Genomic DNA, 16,865 nt, shown 5'->3' on the forward strand with positions numbered 1-16,865 from the left:
TCCCCAAGGCTTGTAAGAAACTGTGGGGAATAGGCTAGCTGTTTGGGATAATAAATCATTCACAGTAAGAAGATACAGCTTGACGTTGAGAAGAACTGTTCAGAGAATTCAGGTAGCATTTGACCAGGAGAAAAAATTACCTCGGCATTGCTAGAAAAGATGTAACTTCTCACAGCTAGGAGGGATGTCTCCTTCCTCCAATTTTTCTTTTCAAAAATTTCAACTCTCTTCTGACAAAGCAACATCAGAAAGAGGAGGTGAAAGCTTTATAGAACTCCAGGACAGCAGGTTAAAATCACAACTGGAATTTGTGACTCTTCCTTACCACTCTAGCTATCATTTTTCCTTAATTTGAGCAATACTCTGGTTGGATATGAGAGGAATATCTGCTGAAGTACTCTCAGATGTATGCCACTGCATGCAAAAGCCCCACACCACAAATCCCACGGAGCTACTGACAGGGCAGAGGGATCTCCTGTATCACACCCAGGTCAGGAGCTCACCTGACCTCACTCACGGCACTGGAAAGTGAAGTTTCTGGTTCAGGTGGCACCGCATCTTAAGGGGCCTTTCCACACTAGAAAAGTTACAGAGTTTGTATTTCAGTATTTACGAGCTGAAAACACAATGAGAAAAGCTCAGGTAAGGTTTTCTGTGGCCGTACACAACTTGTTTCCCCAAGAGCCTGGGAGTACAACTTGCCGCTTAATCAACTGTTTTGACCCCAATTTAGGAAGGTACTTGAGCACAGGCTTACCCTTCAGCACTTGCATGAATAAGAAGGAAAAACTCCTGTCCTTTGCACTTGTAAATTAAATGGACAGATCTGCAATCCAAAAGAGCAAGTGTCTACTGCCACATCGCCTGTAAATCCTCTTGTAAGACATCAGGGAAACGTCAGACACGTGGAAGACAGGGCAGACTCCCAGTGTAAAACAACACTTTAAAATGCAAATGAAAGTCAATGGGTTGCAGACCTGTTCTGTGAATTCCCTGTCTGATCCTTCTCATTACATGCATCCTCACATTGCCACTCGTGGCTTTAAACTGCAGATTTTGCTCTCTTTAAACAGTTCTCAGGTTGCAATGGGAATTACTCCTTTCAGCAAACATCTGAATTCCAGAGCACAGGTATGTTATCACCTCCAGCAAGCTGCATCCATACAGTTAGCATCTCTGATCCAAATACATCAGCATCATTTTCCATGGGAATAAAGAGGTTCCTGGAAGTCAGGTTCCCCACTGGTTATGCACACGCTGGACCAGATGCTGGGATGCTTGCTCTGGACCTCCCCAATTCCTCGAAAACCATCTCCTGATGGCATGGTGGAAGACCACACACTAAGGTAACAGACCTTGGAGCGGTCAGGCCAATAGTTCTTACATTCTTCAACATGAAGTTCGCTTTCCTTCTGCACCTCTAAAAGACAGGTGTACTGATATTCTTATTTTGTAGATTAATACACTTTTGAACACACAGATGACTGTTTTGCCCCCACATCATGTGGCCAGACAGCAGTGCTAGCATTCCAACCTGGTCATCTCCACATCTAGGCATCCGTCCTAACCACTGCAGTAGCAGCTTCATCACCAACACAAACATATTGACAAAGCACAAAAAAACCCCATGCCTTGAAGCAAACTGTTACATGGATATATTTATTGTATTGCAGTCTTAGCAATTTCAAATATAAATATTTATATCTGGGAAAGCAGAATATTGCAAATTCAGTATTATTCCATATGTTCATAGCAGTATCAGCTTCCTAAGAAACAAAATATTTAGGAAGACAGAGAAGGAATTACAAACAAGTTACACTCTCATTTATCACCATTTGACCAAAACATGGTATTGCAGCTGTGATACAGATATTGAAGTCACCAAATCTGATCTTCAAGACATAAGTAATTTCAAGACTGAAGTGCATCATTGTACCTGATATCCTGCACATTTTTAGTGCAGAGACATAAGGCTAACAGTCAAGTGCCTGAAGAGGGCAGATGATCTATGTATCTGTCTTACCTGACATTATAGTTTTAATAACAATACTTAGCACTTGTGTAGCACTCACTGCTTCCCCAAATCCCTATGAGACAGGCAAGGATTGCTTTCAGAAATGTTACGGCTGCGGAGCGTAAGGGAGAGGGAGGGAAGTGACTTGCCAAGGCCATTCACGTGGCAGTAGAGAGACCAGAATTTGTCAGCACCTGCCTCCCAACCCCACGTCAGTCTGGGAGGTCACGCTGCTCCTCTCTGGTCCGTTAAGGAAGTTTTATAGATGACTAATCGGTTAACAAGTCCCAATCCATGCAACTACAGTGGATGCATGCACCATTTGAAAAGAGGTCAACACAACTGCTCTCCTCGTAACGCCCACTTTAGTTTTAAAGACACCCAGCACTTCTGTCATTTTCTCATCTCAGAACGATCTGTCACGCGGAAGATACAATGACACAGCTGCACTTTGCTCTGAAGCACTGGAAATCAGAAGCAATCGCTATAGGAGCAGGAGCAGCTTTCATTTCTTTCCTGAGGGAGAGCACTGATCTTTTGAGAGGAAAAAAGGATGGATATGTTTTTACACAAACTGATCAAACTACTTTTCATTCTAAATGAATACAAGACTGACTGAAAGTCTCAGGTGTACTAATTTTCTTCAGCTAAGTCATCCAAGTGTACACTATGAAGCTAGCAGCTAATAAAATAGTTACCCAGGAACATCAGAAGGCGTTTTCCTTCCCTGACAGGGCTTCACTTCTACCAGCTAAGAGCAAGAGCACTTACAGTGACATCTAAAAGGACTTGTAAACATCATGAGACAAGCCATCTCTGATATTCCTCCAGTAAAGTAGTCCCTTCCCCTGCACCCCCAGGAAGCTAACGAGGATAACCAAGCCTCCCAGCATCCCTGCCTCAAAAGGAGAAATTTGCTTGCTTGTTTTTACTCCCACTGGGTTTCCTCTGCAAAATTTTAGAGGCAGGATCAAACGTGTCAGTTATTGGGGATGGAGTGTGGCAGAGACTCCTGGGGCACAGTTCACGCGCTGGGAAACGCTCACAACGTAACGGAGGCTGCACTCGAGAACTGCCTCCACGTACATTCACCTATACAGCACAACTGCCCAATGCTGGCCAAATTACACCAAAGTGTACTAGCTAGAAAACAACCTCCTGTTTCAAGGGGTCATCACCAAGTAAAGTAATTCCTCTCTCCTCCTTTTGCTCTGCCTGCTTTCCCACTTCAGCATGCCATGAAAGCCTATAGTTGGGAAAACACACAGAGAGGTACGTGTTAGACTTACAGTAGATTACGCGCTTTTTTTTTTTCCATCAAGAAGAGTCTTCATCAAGTGCACTGATCCTGCAGTGCCCACCTGGAGAAGGACCATCAGACTGCCTTGCCTATCTTTTCTCAAGTGGCTTCATTTTTTTTCTGCCCAGACTGCTAATGGGTAAAAAAAATGGCAGCAAAGGATGCTCCTAAATAGCAAGGTTTTTCTCCACATTTCTACCACATAACAATTGATGCTTTTTCCTGCTGATACACTGGCGACACCTGACAGAAAAAGCTGTGATTTTTTAAAAATTGTTTTTTCTTTCCCAGCAAATTTTAACTGCTTTACTTACATCCAGCTGTTGCTAATTTCATCTTAGGTTGTAAGTCAGAGTAGAAGACAAGACATGTAACCTCCTGAAAATGGGTGTTTCCTTTTAGCGACAGTGGCTTTTAAAAGCACCTTTTAGATATGAAATGAACATTACCAGCTACATGAACAGTGCAGTACTTTTAAAAAAACAGTTGTAATAACGTTTATCTGAAGGTGAGAGACAGGCAGCGCTGGGAAAAAAGTCTGACCAAGTTAAAGTTTCTAAATGAAAACTTGAGTAACTTCTTATCCTTTAGTCCAAGTATACCCTACAAGGGTATTAATATTTTTGGTAAATCAAAAAACGAAGCTCAGCTTGGACTCTACCCTCCTTTGCTAGGCTTCTAGCTCATTAGCCAGAAGGATATCACTAAGATTTTTAAGTCTCTCTGCTTGAGTTCCTACTGCAAGTGGCTGTCCCTATCTTCTTCTGTCCACCTAGTCAGATCTCACCACTACATACACCACAACGTCTTCTACAAGATAACACAGGACAGCACATCGCAACCCCTTGTATTTGTCACCTTCTGGGTGAGGATAATAATGCCAAAAAAACTTTGTATGGAGCTAACGCTGTAGACGTTAGGACTGTAGACTGGAGTTGATTCTCTAGAAACTCCCATTGTAAAGTTAGACTGTAGATTTTCAAGTCTGCAAAGTGAGCCGTGCCCCTTTCAGCTCTGGTTTTTGTGCATGCTTAATTGACTGTTCAGGCCCACCTACCATCAAGGCTGCAAACTGGGAGAATAAGCTTTGAAATTACTATTTCACTCTAGGAAGATCACCTTCCTTCACTAGAAGGGAAGTATTTCTTTATCATGTCTTCTTCCTGTTGCGGCTTCATACGTTTCCATTTGTGCATCTTGATACTATCCTTAGTAATAGATAATTCTGGTTTGCAGTACCTCAATTACAATAAGAATTCCACAAATTCTGTAATACCTTAGTTTTTCCAATATAATTTCTAGAAGTGTTAGCCTTTCATAATGTTATAGTAAAGACTGTCTTAGGATTGCTACAGTACAAACTTCAAATTGTTAAGCCAATGTCAAGAAGCGAAAAGCACAAACCAAAACGGTTCTGGACCACAGAAGATGCATACTTCAGCATTCATGTTTTGCACTTTGCAATGCAGGCAGGAGAGAAAACATCTTCACATCAATTCACAGTATTTTGCAGTTATGCTTTGAGGCAGACACCAACGTAACACTCAACTGCTTCCCAGGAAAGAGCTTGCTTGGCTGAAGGAATCACTGCATCACTGCTACTGCTGCTGCAGTGCCTCTGAAAGGGTGTAGTGTTGTGCCTTCCAATTTTATCCAGTTGCAGAGCTTTCAGTTTAAGATGCTGGTTATAATACTGATCTGTTTAATCAAAGACAGGAAGTTTACCTGGAGACAGTGAGTCACAAGTGCAAGTAGGTGACTGCAAACTAGGAAAACCTAGCACTGTAGGAAGGAAAGTAAGTGGAAAAAAAATATTAAAAAAATCAGTTTACTCCAACCAATCCAAGATAAATAATTCTTCTGACCAAACAATTCCAAAAGTCTGCAGAGAATAGTATGAAAATCAAGAATAGCCAAAGGCTATCTGGATGCAAGACTAGACAAGGTAACATTCCTTAGGGAGAGAGAAATAACAGTGGGCAGTCAAGCCTACTGCTGAGAAACCTTGTCCTGCTTCCAAATGATACAGAAGGGAAAGCTGCATCAGAAACAACCAATTCAGACACTGAAGGACAAGAAGCAGATGGCAAACAGTACTCACTGACTATTTCAGTAATCACCTGGTGAGGACATGCTAAGCACCTGTCTCTAGATCAGAAAAAAACCCCAACAAAACACAACAAACTTTCAGGCAATTAACAAGCTGGACCAGTTGGCTGAGTGAACTAAACTCACACTTTCTACAAGGTCTTTTTTTTTTTTTCCCCATATCCATTCTACCACCAAAGCCCTATTTACAAAGTTCCTCCTGCATCCCCACAGCATAGCAAGGGTTTATGCTGTGGTTCCATGAAAACCCCGCTCAGACTATCAGCAAAGGTCTCTAGAATTCTATCACCGTGCAAGCCAAACTGCCGCTCTTAAAGTAACCATAAGACTTGACTCCCTACTGAACTATGTTGGCAATGAAAATATATATGACATTGTGAAATATATCTGTGACATCACATTCCAAGACTATTGCATTACATCATTTCTGCATCTGGCATCATAACATTTCACAAGTTCCACATTTGCCTGCTGTTCTAGAAATTATTCTAAAAAAATCTCAAATTATCACAACACTTCTTCAAATGTAGTTCAGAAAACTTTGCTCCTTGCAGTAATTTGGTACCTCACCGTAAACACACTTCAGGAATCGCTGCTGAGCATCAGGCTGGACAATGTCCTAGAAATACTGGACAGACTGCAACCAGGATGTGGATCCTTTCCAGAAAGTTCTTTATATGTGGCTCAAAGCTTTTTCAGTCTCACATAGCGCTCTGTTTCTTAAGACTGCCTCTTGCTCCTATTCTTCATTCTTTAGCATAATGACTTCTACGTTTATGTTCACACCATCTTTGTGACAGAGCAGCAAGAGGAACGGCTAAGAGCAGGTAGCTTTTGGAACAAAGAACCTGGATTTTCTACCGAGTTTGGAAAAGGGGAAAAAAATGGAAATAAATAACCAGAAATAATTAAAAAAAACAAAAGCTGGTTTGTTTCCAAGGGATGTTTTCTTTTTTTTTCCCCCCAACAGATTTACATGAATACTTAAGTGAGGTAGAAGACTTCATTTCGGAACATCACATTCAATTTTATTTAAAGAGCAACTTTATCTGAAGTATTAAACATGCAAGTGACAACACACATACGGGATCACTGTATCACAAATGCTATGCTTGAAAGAGACAAAATTCATAAAATAGCATTTTGATAATGGGCTTTAAAAAGATACAATGTTAGAAAAAGTAGGGAAAAGGAAGACACTTTGGAAGATCTGAAGGGGTAAAAGAGGCTGTATTTAGGAAGCAGCTTGGAAATAATGAGAGGAGTGGATAGGGAAGTAGGAAACAGAGGAAGAACCACTAAATAAACCATTAAATCTAAATTGGAAGAGAGAATTTTAACCAACTTCACAGGTGAGACAACAATGAGAATAGAGGAGGAACAGTTTAATAATGAGGTAGAGCAAAAAAAAGTGGACAAACTGTACAGTGCTTAACCAGGTTTGTTGACTGAGGTGATAATTTTGGAAGAACAGGTCGGTCATGATATAAAAAAAATCAAGGCACAAACTCAAGTCTAAGCACCAGCATTTTTCATAAAATCTAAAAAAAGAAACTTGTAGATGTGAAGCGACAAACACCTGCAAGGTTTCAAGAGAAAAACTTCTGATGAAAGAAAACACTGAGACTTCTAGTAGCAACTGAGAACTTGGTGAAGTGTCGACTGACCAGGAAAGAGGGCAGTACAGCCACGAGAACATTCATGGTAGTTATATCTTATTTAATACATGAGGCAGTATAAACGAGGCAGACAAAGAGAATTAACAATACGAGGTAAAGAAAAGCAAGAATTCAATTAGATGTCATAGTAAATAGGCCTGAGTGGAGATTTGATACCCTTTGGTCAAGTATGAAGGAAAGAGGAGAGGTGTCAAAACCAGCAGCCTTTGGCACGAATGGAAGAGGCAGACAGCCATCCCAAGCAACTGAAATAAAAACAAACTCGTCAGAAAGCAGAGGAGAAAAAATAACTTGCAGTAAAAGCTGCTGAGAAGCCAGAGGCAGAAATAAGCCCCTTGTTTCTAGCTTCACATGTTTTTAGTAATTTGTGAGAGTCCGGTCAGTTGGCAACCACATAGAAAGCCAACCAGGAAAGGTTCAGAAAGCCAGGACAACTAGGGTTGAATACAAGAACAATCTTCCTAAACCAGAGCTTAGAACATTCTGAGGAGACAAAGTACTGACAGGAGAAGGTGGGGGGAAGAAGTGCAGACCACACGAACACAAACAAGAACACCACAAAAGAAGAGGAAAAAGGGAAACAAGAACCTTCAAAAGAAGAATCTTTTCAGTGCCTAGTCTCAGTTCATAGTAGGAAGGGATTACAGCAATAAAGCTATGTATAATAAGAAACTGCACATATTCTTTTTTTGTCTTTTTTTTCCCCACTCTTGATGAAACTGATTTGCGTCAACAGTACTTTTACTCTAAGGCAGTTCTGTCCCAGCCTGAACTTGGGCTTGCAGCTCAGTGGCTGAGCAGATCAGCCATCCAAGCCCCATGTCATCTGAAACGCTGACATAAAAGTTTCAGGCTCCCCCAGAGGCATACAGCTACTTTGTGTGTCCAGGAACTCCTGCTAAATGAGTTCTGTAATTCACCCAAGCACCAGACATACCCCTAATGACAAGCAAGCAGTAGGCTGCATTTGCAGCACCAGAAATATATGGCATTGAGCGTACAGTCACTCAGTCTGAGGACTAATGACCTTAATATGCAATACAAGACCTGCTATAAAGCACCAAAAAGTTGTTCCACCCATTGTCAGATCTAACCATTACACTGGCAATTTCCCAATTTCATCTTAAACACACAGAGCTGCTGCAAAGCAAAAGGTAGTTGAGATGAATACAGGAAAAGCAGTGTGAAATCTAGTGTCCTTTGACAACCAGGGGAACAGACTAGATAATGTAACAGCTTCATTTACCCTCAAAGTTCTGCATGTAGCTCTTGGAAAACAGTTTATACCTGCAGAAGCCTGGCCTGATCTACAGTAGCTTAAGGACCTTGCTAAAATAAAACACTGATGAGCCAAGTTTGACTTTATACTTTAGGCACACCTCCAAAGCTCAGTTCAACTGGAATTAGATGGTGCATCATTCATATGGATAGGAAAGACCCATGAAGATTTCTGCTCCATGAGAACTGCTGGAGACACAGCACCTCTAGTTTCAATAGAGGGAACTTGAAAGGCGCTTAGATACAGTACGATTGTGCTCAGCACAAATGCTTAAATCTGAGAAGAAAAACTACATCTTTGCAAACTTCACTATTACACTAAATAGCGAATGGGTGAAATATAAAAGTACATTTTTCCATCTGTATCCACAACATTCACAGATAAACTCCAAATACGGAGGTCCCTGGATTAGCTACATTAGCTGCTTGCTGGTGACACAGGGCTAAAGCACAGCATTACATATAGAAGCCTAAGCTTTGATACTGAAACCAAATTAAAGTCCTGCCATCATTCACAGAAAAAGAGCAGTTTTCAATTAAGAGCTTTTTTATCACGCAGGGCACTACAGAACTAACTATGAAGAACAGGCTACATGCCATCAGTAGTATGTGCCACTCCACCTTTCTATAGATGATCTCAAAATGACTGTCAGAATTATGTCTGGAAAAGAAGACATCCATGTAACAACAGCAGGTAAACCGTTGGTTTCATTAGCTATCTTCTCTTGAGATTGCTCAAAACATGTGAAATAGCATTTGTGATTCATTTCAGGTAGAGATCTAATCTTAAGCTCCTTAAATGTTTGCCACAATTAGCTCCTATAACTGAGTACACCAAAATTCTCTTCCAATCCTCTCCACTTAGCCTCTTTTTAAGGAGCAGTGGGATCTGTGCTTACCTCCCTCATCTCACAGAAACAACTGTGTTGCTAACCTTGTCCTGAGACCCCAGAGATCTAAGGAGCTGCTTTGGCATCAAGCTCAGGACGCTCCAGTTAGAATTATTTCCCCTACCTTCTTATGGCAATGGGAAACTAGTCACAGTACCATGATACTTAATGAGAATACTAAATAGCAATGAGAGCTGCAGCGGCAATTCATGCTACCAAATAAATACACTGACAAAGGCTCAGCCAAGTCAATGTGCTAAATGGACAAGCAAGACATTCTCTCCTCGAATAAAAATCTGGTTTATGTGACGTGTGAACACCTGTTGATAATCCACTTTGGGCCGCCTTTTTCTCCGTGACTGGCTTCTTGCACGGGTACCACCAGCGCTGGCACCCTCTGTGTGGGCAGTCCTGCTACCCACATCAGCTTCACCTCTGGCAGCCAGATGCAAACTGTCACCTGGCGTCTTCTTTTCTGCAGCTCTGCCCAAGCGCTTCTGCCTCTCGCGCTCATCTTCTGCTCTCCCTCGTCCTGATCCAACTTTCAATCCCAGCGTCTGAAAGTCATTTGTCAGGGCTAGCTCCTCTGAGACAGTCTTTGAGTCAGCTCCCTTCTTTACTGAGGACTCCTGCAGTTTGAGTCTGTCAAACAGCTGGAAAAGAACATTTGTGTATAAGACCACATTCATAAAACAAGCAAGGCTGTTTGTTCAGCATTTCTACATGGTATTTGCATATACGATCCCAAACCAGAGCTCACAAAACACAATTAGTAAAGAATCTTTACCAGCAATAAAGACTATGTTTTCTTGCCAAAGTCAAACAATAAGGTGAACGGATCTCTCGCACATGCATGAGTGTCTTTATGTGAGCACCGAGGAATTTAATCTGGGGAGCAATACCAATGTGCAGTAGCATTTAACTTTGGTCAGGAACAACAGAAAGCTACTAAGTTCTTGCATTAGCTCACTTGCCCCAACACTCCTGTAATGTTGTCAGATAGGATCAGAGAGATTTCCATCCTTGTGTCCTCAGGCAGGACATGAATCCCTAAGATAAGGGGCCTCAGTAAGACAAGAGCGTATGCTGAAAAAAGAGATGGACCTTTTGTGTTCCCCAAAACAAACTAAAAGAGGCCGTGTGAGTATTCTGGGAGGTGAGCAGACCAAAACAATAGAAAAATAATAAAAGCTACAGCAGCAGATCCAAAGCACTGTGTGAACTCATTAAAGCATACATGATGCTGAGATTGGAAAAGAAAGTGCTTTTACTCTGGCAGCAGGCAAGCTTTTATGAAATACTGACAAATGAAAAGGATTATCAGTTAGCCTGTCTCTTCCCAGCAACAGGATGGAAAGCCAATCCCTGTGAGAGTGGGCTAAAGGAACAATGACAACTTGATTATTTCTAACTAATCCTTAAAAAAGGAAGGGTGGGATCTATCAGAAAATAGATTTAAATGGCTGGAATTTGAAACCAAATGCCTCACAATGAGACTGTTTAAAAGTTTTTGTGGTGCTTCTCTGATGTTCAAAAGGCCCAGAGCTATGCCATTCCACAGACACAGCTCTGTCACTTTTTTTCCCCTTCATTGTTCAGAAGTTCATCTATCATCTCTTCAGTTCTCAACTTTGTAAACATCTTTTTTTTTTTTTTCAGCTGGATCCTAGAGAGCATCTTGCTTTGGAGCAACACGCAGAATCTTGGGCTTCACCAAGACTAGAAGTTCAAGTGACCAAACAGACAAACTGTGTCGTTGGCTGGAGACAAAGACTGTCGCTCCACGAACATTAGTATCAGAGCACTGCCAAGTCACCTGGCAGGACAAATGTGGACCAGAGTCATGGGTGCAAAAAATGCACAGAACAAATAAATCAAAAACCACACAGCGAGTTTACAGAAGGTCAGCACGCTGCACTAAGCAGTGGCAGCAACTGTGATCTGGTATTAGGAACTCTGAAGTGGAACTTTAAGTTCAGTGTAACACTGAACTACAGCCAAAGTACTTTCAAAAAGGTCAGAAAACTGTTCCCCTCCCCCTAATTCAAGTCATTTTAGAGTCATCTGTAATAAAAGGAAGTAAAATATTTCAAATGTAAATATAGCGTTCCAATCAATGCTCCCCTTTTACTACTTTAAAAAAGGAGGTAAAAAAAAAAAACAACCAAAAAACTGGAGATGGTTAGCTACCCGGGTTAGTGTGAGCTGAGGTTCTGCGTAGAAAGCTTTGCCCATTACTGGTTTCCTGTATGTCTCATCCACGTCTGTCAGGGCCTAGGAGAAGATAAAAGAAACAAAAAGGTCAAAATTACAAGAAAACATAAAGAAGCTTTGGACCAGCTTTGTGTCACAGCATTATGAAATGACAATCTATCTGAAAGAAAATCCATCCTAGGAACAAGCTGTGCTTTGGAACTGGTTTCTTAATCATCTAAGTTGTACTGAGGTATAAAAGCAACAGCAAAGCCTAGCATCCATTCTGCATTACTTTGTGATCCTTGCCTGCAAAATCTGCCCTCCCCCCCCATTTCCAAACTTTTCACAGCTCCAGGCTCACAAATACTTAATAGCTGCTTTTCCATCCACTGTCTTTAAGAACTCTATGAGATAGAACACAGGGAAAAGCTTTTGTCACTGACATCCCAATTACATCTTAGTGAAAGAAAACAGAAGTGGCCACCACTACAAGAAGATTGGGTTTTGCAGAGAAAGCTTTGGAAGCTTCAGATATTCCTCATATTCCACCTTCCCAGGATCTTACACAAAACCTTTGAAGATGTTGGGAACTCTTCAAAGCTTCTCTCTCACCTAAAACGTCTCTAAGATGGCCAGGCACTTCTCAGACATATCAATCCAACACCAAGTACCACTTACGTTTGAAACCCAGCACTCTGTGCCAGAGCAAATTAGCTTTATGAATCATAATATCACATTATCTTCTCAAAATGTAGTTTGCTTAAACCTGTCGCCAATTTCAAGTTTTCAATATAGCACTTATAAATCAAGGGCTGGAACAGTAATTACCATATTCCAGAACTTGTCAAATGCAACCAAAAACCCTGTGCAGACTCCACGAAGCCCTTTGAAAGTGCGGATATGGACATTGATTTTCACACCATCTCGGACACAGCGATGAAGTTCCCCCAGTGGGCTGCCTTCATGGACTGAAACAGAAAGAGAACATCACTGGTCTGCAACAACATATTATAATCTACTCCATGTAGAATTATGGCAGATCTTGGTACAACACTTGTCTTCACAGCAAAGGAAATGAGAAGCCCCAGAGCACTGTAACACACTGTAACACACTGTGGTTGTAGTTACTACACCACTAAAACTCTTCTTACAGCGGGGACAGCAAAGACTAAAAAACATGAAGGTTTCATTTTACATAACCCATAGCCAAATCAGCCTTAGCTGAAAATCTTCTTGCTACATTTCAAAACCATTCTAAGTAATGCTCATCTTAAATAAAAGCAGTTCAGAGGGAACAGAAAGCTCACAGAGTTTGGCCAAAAAGACAAATACAACAAATAGTTAAGGCTACCTCAGATTAGTTACGATCTGTTAATAAAGTATTGTATCAGATGTGTTCCTTTTCTTTACAGGGACATTTCTGAAACAATGAATGACTCCAAGTTCTTCAATTAACTGGATTCATTTGAACTGATGAAAATGTATTGTTTCAGTTAAACTTGCAGCAGCCAGATGAACATCCTTCAAAGATGTACAAGTCTTTGGCAAAGAAATAGATGACTATAAGCAGCAGTGAAAACCATGCTAAACCCCAGAACAATAATGCTTTTAGTCAGGCAAGACCAAAGGAATTCAGTAAAACACACAGCTTACCTGGTACGCACAAGCCTTATCTGCACACTAGAAATCTTTGCAAGTGTAAATTATCTAGAGGGGTAGATATTAGTTACTTTACAGCTTCCACCCATGCCACGGTGAAGCCGTTCCTGTAATAAATTACAGCTACTTGTTTGCTTGAGCAAACACAGCCCCAGGATTGCTGTACAGTTCCTACCAAGAGTCAGGAAAAACTACTGGTCTAAAATCTCACACATTTCTTCATGTTAATAAAATATCTGAGTCGGAGATGATCTCTTGTCTTGTGCTTCAGGGATTATATATTCAAGGTTTGATTTGCACATTAGAAAATGCATCCTGTGAGCGTAAAATGTTACCGTATGACAGCTGATGTGCAGTATTTGGCTGCACCGTTATTCTTAGCCACAGCAGGGAAATCTAAAGCAGTTTCCTCTGAATTAACCTAATCACATTTATTTTTTGAGATCCATTGTCTTCTTGCCAGCCCTCTCCAACTGCATAGCTGAAGAAAATTGCATTCACACAGAGCATAAGCTGTCTCAGTACCTCCTAGCTTTGCTTATGGGGGCTGTTTCGTGAATCTTTGTGCTTCCTTCAGCCGAACTGATGACGAACTTATGTTCTGAATTCACAGGTCCATCACAGGAAGCACAGATGACATCATTACTACATCAGATTGATGCTTTTAATCAGATAATGGTATTTTTTCTAACCAACCCTGAGAATTTACAGGATCATTTTAGATTTAGGGGTTTTTTTTAGATTCCAATGTTCCTTTTATATAGGAACTTTATTAACAACTTCTTACAAAAATCCAAGTACAGTCTTTATTTCCACCTATGCCTTTCCTTGCCAGCACCCCATTAGGCCTGGTGGAAAACACCATTTTACAGCTCTACCAGATACAGATAATAGACGCTCTTCCCACTTTTCCTTGCTGTGTAAGGTTCCAACTTTGCCGGGGCAAACCTGATCAAAAGGGCAGAACACATCATCCAAAAACCTTTCAACAATCTGAGAGCCACTTCTCGGAAAAAATAAAGCAGCAATGTAAGGAATTTATTTTTGCAACATCTCTCTCCTGCAAGCATCAAAGCCTGTAATGACCAGGCTCTGCATGCAGCTAGATTTGCCTGTGGCTTTTGATGCGGTTAAGTACCAGTATTAACAAGTTTTCAATCCATATGGAAAAGAGTTACCTACTATGTTTCGTACTCAAAATCCAATCCCTATTTGTATAAAATAAGCACACACCAGGATTCTGGAGAATTACTAGAAAACTGCTGTAAGGTAGAGGGCAAGTACCCCAGAAGGGAGAAAATAAAGATCCAAACTCTGGTTAAGTTCAAGTCTTTGTCCTCAGGGTAGACTTTATTAAGAGGCAACATTAAAAAAACCGAAGAGCAAAGCAAGTCGGAGCAGTTGAAATAATTCAGAACACTAACAAATGCCTTTCTAACTGCTCTGCGGTAACCGCTTGCACATGAGTTCTCTGCCCCTTGGTAAATGCAAAGTAATTAGAAATAGCTTCTCCTGAACTGATCCAAAACAGCCACTGCTAAAGTAGCTTCCTTCTTACTTTTATGGCTACATCTGAAATCATCCCTCATGACAGGCAAAATTTTAGCTTCATTTTACATTTCTGACCCACTGAATTTAACGAACATGTCATACCTTGTCATGGCTACCTGGGAGCACAGCATCACAACTGCGGGATGCAGCAAACCACGTATCACCGTTACTTTCAGAGGCAGCTACCGCCTTAGAATCCAAGCTTCAACCGCTGGCCCACCTGCGGTGCAGACAGGCCCCCTACTTACAGGGAAAGCACACAATTTTGGCTATAAATTATTCTTAAAACTCTCCAGGCTGCTGAATAGCACTTTCTATGTCAGTTGTACCAGTCTTCTTCAAAGCCCATGCTGTCTAGCCTTAGATGTGTGGATATTAAATACGTGCTCCTAATGGGAGCATGTAACTTATTTGCTAGACCACAGCTCAAGTTAATTTTTACAGAGCTTTTTTTCTTTCAATTTCCATCATAGTAATCCAATACAGATACTTTACATTAAGAACCTAAACAAAAATTTAAGGTAAATTCTTTTGGAAATCCTATACCAACAGCATTTGTGCATAATGCTAAGTTGACATAATATTTAGAATTATGCAGCACCTATGGCAACAAACACATGTTTTGGTGGCTAAGCAAGAAAAAAGTTCTGCTTTGAGCATTCCGAACTGAGCTTTGCCTTTTTATAAAAAAACCAGTAAGGTGATGCCGGTGATTAGAAGAGATACTTTGATTCCAATAAACACCCAGGATTTTTAATTAAGTGCACTAAAATGACATCTCGTTTGACAGCAATGGTATTTGGTTCTTGCTGTAGGTGCACAAGTTGTACCCTTTAATGTTTAGGGGCTATTACCCTGATTGCATGCATAAATTTAGACAAGAAACTTGTATCATCATCACAGCTACATCATACAGCAACATCACCGCTGCCTCCCACCTCAATCTCCTGTTCTATCATCGTGTTACTAGAAACACCAACGCTGTATTTAAGCCCCCCAGGATGTACAGTTAGTAACCAAGATATAGCAGCGCGTTACAGACTCAAGCTGCGGTTATGACTTAACTACAAGCTGTCCGGGCTCAAAACTGATTTCTGGTTTTAAAATAGTACTTTGGAAAGCACAGCAGTTTCCTCGTGATGTTTTCATTAAAATCAAAAGGATGAACGTAATTAGCCAAATAACAGAGGCGGGTTGTCGCCATAACAAAATCAGTGTAATCTCTGAGTAAGCAGTTCTGTGAAATGCACCGTTCCTCATTTCTGCGCACAACTCCCCTAGCCTTTCACCGAGCATGCAAGTACCATTTGCCAAACTCCATCATCTGCCCCCGCGACCCTCCCACACCCCGCTGTCACCCAACCACTTCCTCCAGCCGCCGCTCTCTTCAAACCTCCAAACTCCCCCAAACTCCTTCCCAACTCCACGCCTCCGGCCATGCCGGAGCCCAGCCCGCATCCCTCAGCCTCACCTCGGCCCCACCACGGGCCCCGTCCACACCCTCCGCCACCCCCCCTGCCCCAGGCTGCCTTCTCAGCCCCCTCACCACCCCTGCACCCCTCAACCTGCCGCCTCACCCCACCTCCCGCCCCGGACTCCCCCTCAGCCCCCGCGGGGCCGCGCTCCCTCAGGCCCCCCGCCTGCCCGCGCCCTTACGGGGCATCCTAGTGAGGACGTTGCGCGGCGCTCGCCGGCGCCGGGCCGCCGCACCGCCCTCGGCCGCCTCCTGCTCGGGGCCCGCGTTGACCATGAGGCTGCGGAGGCGTTGGATGCGCTCGGGGTCGGCGGCGGGCGGGCCGCGGCGGCCGGTGCGAGCGGCGGCCGGGCCGCGGCGGGAAGGAGCGGCGCGACGGCCGCGCGGGCGGAGCAGGCCGCGCTGGAAGCTCTCGTACTCGGCGAGGTTGTTGAAGCAGGGCGCGGCGGGGAAGGGCAGCGGCGTGCTGGCCGAGTACAGCGCCAGCAGCGGGTCGAAGCGGCTGGAGCTCACGTCCAGGCGGCTGGGGCTGGGGGAGCGCTCGACCCCGGGCCGGCGGCGGGGGCGCCGCTGCTCCGCGCCTCCCGCAGCCCCCTCGTCCTCCTCCATACCGGGCTGCGGGCAGCGGCCCAGCCCGCCGCCGCTAGGAGCCGCTGCCGCGCCGCCCGGCCGACCCCGCGGGCGCAGAGGCCGAGCAGGTTCCGGGCGCGGGGAG

At 42.9% G+C, this 16,865-nt stretch overlaps 1 protein-coding gene across 1 annotated transcript; it reads right to left on the bottom strand.

Moving 5' to 3' along the window:
- Window positions 1-6,429: 6,429 nt before the first annotated feature.
- LSM11 (LSM11, U7 small nuclear RNA associated) lies at window positions 6,430-16,847 on the bottom strand. The gene is made up of 4 exons (XM_075766913.1): window positions 16,333-16,847; window positions 12,295-12,434; window positions 11,461-11,544; window positions 6,430-9,923 (listed from the first exon to the last, which is right to left on the bottom strand). Exons 1-4 carry the CDS (start codon window positions 16,757-16,759, stop codon window positions 9,519-9,521), a joined length of 1,056 nt encoding a protein of 351 aa, XP_075623028.1. The 5' UTR covers window positions 16,760-16,847; the 3' UTR covers window positions 6,430-9,518.
- Between the last annotated feature and the right edge of the window lie 18 nt (window positions 16,848-16,865).

Source organism: Balearica regulorum, chromosome 14 (genome assembly GCF_011004875.1).
Source record: "Balearica regulorum gibbericeps isolate bBalReg1 chromosome 14, bBalReg1.pri, whole genome shotgun sequence".
Lineage (NCBI taxonomy): Eukaryota > Metazoa > Chordata > Aves > Gruiformes > Gruidae > Balearica > Balearica regulorum.

Coding starts and splice junctions, on each gene's coding strand:
- LSM11 (XM_075766913.1), bottom strand. CDS start 16,759: ATGGAGGAGGACGAGGGGGCTGCGGGAGGCGCGGAGCAGCGGCGCCCC. Junction 12,435..16,332: donor CGTCCTCACTAGGATGCCCC/GTAAGGGCGCGG, acceptor TTTCTGTTTCAG/TCCATGAAGGCAGCCCACTG. Junction 11,545..12,294: donor TTGACAAGTTCTGGAATATG/GTAATTACTGTT, acceptor ATCTTCTCCTAG/GCCCTGACAGACGTGGATGA.